This window comes from Anastrepha obliqua, chromosome 4 (genome assembly GCF_027943255.1).
Source record: "Anastrepha obliqua isolate idAnaObli1 chromosome 4, idAnaObli1_1.0, whole genome shotgun sequence".
Lineage (NCBI taxonomy): Eukaryota > Metazoa > Arthropoda > Insecta > Diptera > Tephritidae > Anastrepha > Anastrepha obliqua.
In genome coordinates, this window is record NC_072895.1 from 79,969,801 (window position 1) to 79,977,706 (window position 7,906).

Genomic DNA, 7,906 nt, shown 5'->3' on the forward strand with positions numbered 1-7,906 from the left:
GGCGGCTCAGGCTCAAGCAGGTGTCTGCAGGGGTGAAACCTGCGGTAACATCCAAGCACTACCTCACGTAGTGATTGGTTGTTAATTGTTGTTGTTTCCTATAAATTTTATGGAGAGACGAAAATGTGAAATGAAAGCACTTGGCCAAATAAAAAAAATACCAGTCTAACGGTTAGACGGGATAGAAGTGAAACCTTCCGTAAGACAAACTGAGAGAGAATAAGACGAAAGCAGCATTAGGAGCGGGATAATTATAGGTTCATTATAATATTGCTCTAAAGTTCATATTTTATTTTCTTCATTTTATTTTATTCATCCTCAATGTTTTCAATTTCAACAAATGATACGAGTGGCTTATGATAGATAAAATATGATACAACTGCTTTGGTTTCGATGTTGTCAAAAAAAATACCCAAACGGACCGAAGAAACAGACTTACAAATTTCTTCCATTTTCGTCTACTTGTATTCATATAAAAATTTATGTCTCTTCCCACCAAAGCTAAATGTATTTGTATATTTCTTCTTGTATTTATTCAAGGCCAAAATCCCGGCGGTACTGCAATACCGGGCCAACCCGTGACAGAGGTGGAGCAAGCTCCTAAAACACTCCGCCCATTTCCAAAAATCAGTTTAACATTTGTTGTCCTCCGATGGAGGATCTATCAGATGTTAAGCTGATAAGAACAGATATCACACTACCAAGTCAATAGATTTTAAATAATAAACCTAATAAACCTTTTGAGAATTACACGCTCACAAAAATTATTTATATCAACATATAATATAACGCTTCGTAACTAAATAACTTTTAGGCCAGCAATGACAGCATGGAGCGGTAGCCGAGCGACTAGCAATGTGAGCTTCCGATCCAAAATCCTTGGTTCGAATCACAAGAAAAAATAAAAGTTATTTTTATTTAGTTCGTCGCTACGTTTATATCAACATATAATATAACGCTTCGTAGCCAAGTTGGTCGCTTTTTTCGTTTCACTTTTCCTCAAATCACTCCCAACGATTCTAAAGAAGTTTTCACTTCAAAAACCGAGTCGGTCCCGAAATGTAGAACCGACTGCAATGGGAACGGGGATCCGAACTCTGTAGTTCCAGGTAATTGAGATTATATATATACGGCGCCTACACCCTTTACTTGGCGCTCCAATTTGTGGTGTGCGTCGTGATGTTTACTTGATTATAGAAACCGAAAAAAAAGATTGACTATGTACATACCTTTACCCTCAAGTCATAGCATTCTACATATTGACAAATAACTCTATTCTCAATTCATCCCCGAAACTCTGGCCCTGGTTCATTTTGTGGGAAATGGCACCACAGTACTTGATGTACATTTTAAACTTAGAAGCACATAAAGCTCAGCCGAACTCTGATATGGAACTGGAGTCCAATAGAACGAATTGCCGTTCCCACGACAGTTGGTTCTACGTAACCGGAACGACCTGGATTTATATCTGGCCAAGGACTGTCACTGCAGCAGCATTCCTCGTATATGCATGGGGAATATTTATGCAGCTACAACAACAACAGAACAAATTTTGTGTGAGGTAGCTTTCCTCACTGCAACTATTGAAAAGATATTGGTTTACTCTCCTGCACCACAGTGTTGACTTAATTATGTTGTTCAAAGTAGTGCTATTCCTGGTCTCATAAATTAATTATAAAGAAATATAAGGATGTTCTTATTGTGCATAGATAAAACTGAACTGGACTTATATACTCCGTTTTTCTTTTTTTCATGCATAAATAAAACTAAATAATAATCCGAGAAATATGCGTTGGACAACCTCTCCCAATCCAAGAAAATAGTTTGAAAATGAATAATACCATTCATAGACCTGTGATTAAAGAAATAAGTAAAAATACGATGATCATTACAACATCCATAAATTCCGGTAGTTGTTGTAAAGGGTGGTAGGCAAATTAAACAGACCATGAGCAATTTTTGGAAAAGTCTGGATACAGGTGAATTTAATTAAATGTTGCAAATATACTAGAATAAATGTTAGTAATAATAATACATCTCTACTAAAGAAACCACCACATTATTGGGTTTATTTAATATTTCTACATTTCTTTATTAGAATCGCCCTGTTATTGTTTAATTTCATAGACCTGGCAACAATATAGTTATGCGCCATGTTGATGGTTCCCGTAATTTCTCTACAAGAATTTTCCGCATTCTCATTTTTTCACCGCCGCTGTTCGACACAAATTGAGAGTCGGTTTTTAAGAGTAAAAAGTTGCACTATTTAATCTGAAAGAAAAAAATAAAATAGGCGAAATGGGCGTGCAAGTTATACCTATTAGTTCCGGTGATGGTAAATTTATTTGAAATATTAAAATGTGATTAATTCTAACCTTTGTGTGTTTTTCTGAATTGTTGCCGTGCATATATTTTATACATGTGTATGTATATATGTATGTATGTACGAAAATAGGCAGCACATTCCCCAAAACAGGACAGGTGGTCTCTGTGCATTATACCGGAACATTGGACAATGGCACTAAATTTGATTCTTCACGCGATCGTAATAAGCCCTTCAAGTTTACACTTGGTAAGGGGGAAGTAATTCGCGGTTGGGATGAAGGTGTCGCTCAACTATCTGTAGGTCAACGCGCCAAACTTGTCTGCTCGCCGGACTATGCATACGGAAGTCGTGGACATCCTGGAGTTATCCCACCAAATGCTACTTTAACTTTCGATGTAGAGCTATTGAAGGTTGAGTAACTTGGTCCACTTCTAAATCAGTGTGGTATAATTATTGATTATGAATAAGAGTAGAGAAAAAATGCGCAGAAATGCGAGTTAGAAATAGTAAAATTACACATTTATCTCAATTCAATTAAAAACCTATGGCTTACATATGTATTTAACTAAAAACACATTTATCCAAACGCAATGAGCGTGAAAATACTATGTACAAAAGAAATACAAATAGAACAGAATGATTCTTCTAAGGTTTATATAAAAAATAATGTTTGCGAGTATTCGAAATATTTAGGTACATGCTTATAACGTACAAGCAAGGAAATTGTACCATTTTTATTAAACGTAATCAAAAAGTATGGTTTTCGGAAAGAATTTTCATGGTAGATATGTTGGAATCTTCATTGAGTATCTGAAATGCATTTAACGCACCATAACAAAAAATTTTACTATTAAATGTTCTTTTACTTGTAGTGTTATAAAATCCCGATTTCTATCTTGCTAACTGTAATTATTTCAATGATTATAAGCAAAAAATTATACCAGTGTAGAAAGTTGAACAAATAAATTAATGAAAACATACCTACGCCTTCAATATTGAGTTCAGAGTGTAAACTGGCATGTGAGAGAGTAGCTTCTATGTGAATAAATGGATGATAGGTCAAGCCGTTTTAAGGGGTTAGGTGGGTTTCAGAGGTTGAAAAAAAGAAGATTTTGACTATTTTTTTAGTATATAAAATCATATATTTTATTTAAGCAATTCACTGTATCTAAGATACGTCTAAAAAAAAATGCTCTTGCCGTGGACAGCATAGCTCATTATTGGTTCATCTAAAATCAGAAAACCAAACGGATTTCGTTAGTACATGGATAAATCTCGTTGTTGTACGAAGGAAAAAAAATCAAAATTTGAATTTATGACAGGCTTTGAACCAAAAAACACATTTTTTAGTGAAATTTTCGTCATACATTGGCTAAAAAAAAAATGTTGTAATTAACAAAAAAAAAAATCCTTCGTTCAATAACTAGATAATGTTATTTCAAAGATTTGAACTAAATCCCTTCATAACTTTTCAAGATATCGTGTCCACCGACTTAAAAAATGGAGTTTTGAGATAAACACGTATACGAGCGAAGCGCTCAACTGACGTGGCCTAATGGGCGGAACTTCTGAAGGGTCTATCTCTTAGAATTTTACTCGGATTGACTTAAAATTTTAGGAGAGTGTTTTAAACATACTGTACTATTTAATGAGACAAAAAAACAAAATTCGATTTTTTGAAATTTTCAAACCCACCTAACCCCTTAAGACTCACGACAGTTTTGAAGGTTAGGATTTTTTTTTTTTTTTTTTGTTTTTTTTTTGAAGTGTAATGGAAAGCAAAGAAGACGTGATATTTCAAAAGAAAAGAAATTGAATATACTTTCTTAACCCTTTCGCTACATCTTTTTATTGCGCCATCCAAAAAATCCAAATTTTTGTCTGAGTATTTATTTTAGGTCCAATAACAATACAAATACATTTTTTTTTGTTAAGTGCTTTTTTTTAATGTTGCCATATGGCAACAAATGTTTTGTATTCGTTTCAATCGCAAATAAACTTCTTCTGCAATCTAATGCAAGTTAGCACCTTACGAGAAATTTGTTGCCATATGGCAACAAGCTTAGTTTTAAAAATTAGCACAGCTTTTAAAACTGTGAGCGAAAAAATATTTATATGCCAAATGACAGATTGAACATTTTTCTATATACTTTATTCAAAAATTGTTGAAAACATTTGCCCAAAATGCCACAAAAATCTAAAAATGCAAAATACAAATTTCAGAGTGAAGTGCTATATGCCAGTAGGCTTTCTTTAAAAATGTTGTATTACCGATATATAATGGGCGGTTATTATTTATTTTATTTCTGTTTAACCATTAAACTTCAATTTTTGAAAATATGTAACAAAAAAGTTGATATTTTTTACAAGAGAGTGTTGACGGCCCTTTAAAGTTTACTGTTGCCATATGGCAACAATATCGCGAAAGGGCTAACGAAATTATATTAAAATTAGGTTTATTGGAGAAATTTTCGAAAAAAACAAATTGTTTCATGTAACTTCCTTTTTTTCATAAAAATTTTATTTTCTCAAAAACCTCAAGTCTTAAGAATTTAAGAAATATTTACATCAAAAGTAGGCCTTTTAATTTGACTTTTCAATGGTGTACTGGTGACGATTTTGTAAAGGAATGAGTATGTTTTGAGGTATAAGTTTTAAATTGCATAAAATGGACCTTTGTCCTCCTCCACTTTTACTTTACATGTAAACATTTTAGGTTTTTAATCAGCATAAACATTTCCAGAGAACCTAATTTCTGTTTTTATTTTTTTTTTTTAACGAAACTATACGTGTTAGTTACTTATATCTTGAAAGTTTTACAAAGAGTCGTAGCTTGTTAATATTAAGTTGTATATGCAATATCAAAGGAAAAAAGAGCGCCGTAACTGAATCGATCCCGATTGGAAATCACGCACCAAAAGATCCGGCCATGGTTGCTGAAAATATTTCCCTTCTTTTTGTTCATATTTTTTCGGAGCCTGCCATCGCAGCGAATTCGAAAGGCTCAATCTCTTAAGTATTGGGGTTGTCGTGAAGGTTCGCACAAAATTTTGATTTTCAGCGAGCATAACCGTTTGTGGTGTGGTGTGCGAACATTACATTGAAGAAAAAAATATCGCATTTGTTGACGCTTGAAGTGTGCACATTGGCGGAAAAAATCTACGTCAATACGCAACATTTTTGACGTGATAACGTCTTATAATTCGATTTAGCCGGCTGAACGCACGAAAAAATGTGTCGTTACCTTGCTCATTCGTGGTTATCTTGCTCATTTGTCGTTACCTTGCTCATTTGTCGTTACCTTGCTCATTGTCGTTACCTTGAATGAACTGCAAGCGAAAGCGCGGAACGAACGACAAAGCAAACGAGCGGTAACGTTCGACATCTTGCTCTCTCCTACTTAAGTGAGCGTATATATGTATGTATATGCGCATATGTACATATATAAATTCACGTATTTGTATTTGCATATGCCTTCTTATTGATTATTATTAATAAAAACCAAGTTTGTTAATAATACCTGTTGCTTTAATGTTATTATTATTAATTTTTTTATTATATATGAAGGAAAAATGTATGGTAATATTTACCACATACCTTATAAGATATGTTGTATACTAATATATGTATATAAACATGCATATACATATACAATTTCGCGCAATTTTCAAAAAGAATAAATCTATATATAAAGATGCATACAAGTCATATGGACATATCAAATATACGAATCTGTTCCGTACGCAAGCAAATGTAAGCTAATGTGCTTGAACTGCAAGCGAAAGCGCGGAACGAACGACAAAGAGCACAATCGGCCCCCGCGTTCCTCAACGTTCGACATCTGGCTCTCTCCTACTTGAGTGAGCATATATATGTATGTATATGCGCATATGTAGGTATATAAATTCACATACTTGTATTTGCATATGCCTTCTTCCTGTGTGCATGGTAATGAACCATTTCTCTGTTGAGAATAGGTCGATGATAGAAAAAGTAGGAAATGAAAGGGGGTGTTTCGAGTGTAATGTGTCTTGAAAAAGGCAAATCGATGATGGTGCCTCTTAGTGTTGTTGACTTATATATTAACGTCTGATGCACAATCAAAAATTAACATATCTTTCATGAATTTGATAAATGTTTCGTAATTTTTCACGTTTGTGTAAATGTAACTTGACCTATTCCATTGCGATTCCATTTACCTCCTTCTCTATATCCATACAAAATATCTATCAAACAAATAAAATTAAAATTTTGTTTTGAAAATTGCAACCATTACATCAGTATTTTCTTATGACGTTGTCACGTTAAACTATCGTCAGTAAACCGACTTTACAGACAAGCTCTTTTTTTATAACATCTAGATTCCGACAATTCAAGACGATAGCTTCACATACTATATTTCTTCTTCTTCTATTAGCCAATGATTTATCCATACTCTTCTGTGTTTTCCTTTTTATTTTTGCTCTCTTTTCCTTTTACTTTTTAAACAAACATTGCAATCGCATCATCCGAATTTTTACGATCCATCTTTACGCAAATCAGTAGAAATCACATATGAGCCTCTCGCCGTCTGTGGCAAACAACAGCGAGCATGCTCGTGAGCATGTTCGTCGCCTGTATCCCACTTTATTCAATCATTCCTGTGAATAATAATGCCAAGACAGAAGTTGACAGAGATGCGAGCTGCCACATCTGGAAATCACGATAATTGTTAAACACACGTACATACGTAAGCAGAGGTGCGAGCGCACAAAGTAATCAGTTGAAAGTTAAGCTTTTGAACGTGTAAACGTGTTGAAATTAAATAAAGCAAGTTGTATTGTCATTAATTTGTGACTTTTATGACTTGCCGACTTCAGAGAATCAGAGGGAAAAACGTTCCACACCGATGACTCACTGTATAATCTGCAAACACGATCATAAGTTAGCAGATTGTCAACGCTTCATTAAAGCGACGGTACTTGATCGTTAGACAGAAGCTAAACGCCGCCGCCTATGTTTTCCCTGTTTCTTCACCCTGGCCACTCCACTCATGATTGCCGTCACCGAAAGACCTGTATCATAAATGGCTTTAAAAAAGCGCATCACAAGCCCTTATACGATTCCACGCAGAAGTCAGCTCCAGTCCTAGATTCGTCTCCAGCACCTTCAGCTTCGCTAAACCAAGGTAGCAGGCAATCGGTCTTCAGCTGTATTACCGACTTAGTGTAAAACAAGTTCATATTTCGAGTCCTATCAGTAACGCTCTATAGTCATTCAAAAAATTTTTACCATTTACCAATTGGGCCTGCTTCGGAAATCCTCAAAACTGCCTTTAAATGCGTAAATATTTTTGATTTATACATATGTATATGAAAAAAATTTTACAAATCCAGCATCTAGACCCATGATTGCATAATAAAAAGTTTGATTAGTAAGCAGCTTTCTCGTTCCCTCTTGACAAATCGGCTCCTTTAGTAAGGCACTGGGTTGTTAGCTCTAGAAATCTTGAGTAAAAGTGGAGGAAAAGTAAAGTTTATAGAAAAAAAATTTAATTTTCAAAATGATCTGCAACGAGCTGTCCAGAACTCGTATGGAATA

The 7,906-nt window shown here is 34.5% G+C and overlaps 1 protein-coding gene and 1 non-coding gene across 2 annotated transcripts; one reads left to right on the forward strand and one right to left on the reverse strand.

Annotated features, from left to right (window-relative positions):
* Positions 1-531: 531 nt before the first annotated feature.
* LOC129246646 (U2 spliceosomal RNA) lies at positions 532-724 on the reverse strand. Its single transcript, XR_008582511.1, has one exon. It is a non-coding gene; the product is annotated as a U2 spliceosomal RNA (small nuclear RNA).
* Positions 725-2,173: 1,449 nt separating this feature from the next.
* On the forward strand, positions 2,174-3,306 carry LOC129246291 (peptidyl-prolyl cis-trans isomerase Fkbp12). The gene is made up of 2 exons (XM_054884987.1): positions 2,174-2,335; positions 2,456-3,306. Exons 1-2 carry the CDS (start codon positions 2,299-2,301, stop codon positions 2,743-2,745), a joined length of 327 nt encoding a protein of 108 aa, XP_054740962.1. The 5' UTR covers positions 2,174-2,298; the 3' UTR covers positions 2,746-3,306.
* Positions 3,307-7,906: the final 4,600 nt, after the last annotated feature.

Coding starts and splice junctions, on each gene's coding strand:
- LOC129246291 (XM_054884987.1), top strand. CDS start 2,299: ATGGGCGTGCAAGTTATACCTATTAGTTCCGGTGATG. Junction 2,336..2,455: donor ACCTATTAGTTCCGGTGATG/GTAAATTTATTT, acceptor GTACGAAAATAG/GCAGCACATTCCCCAAAACA.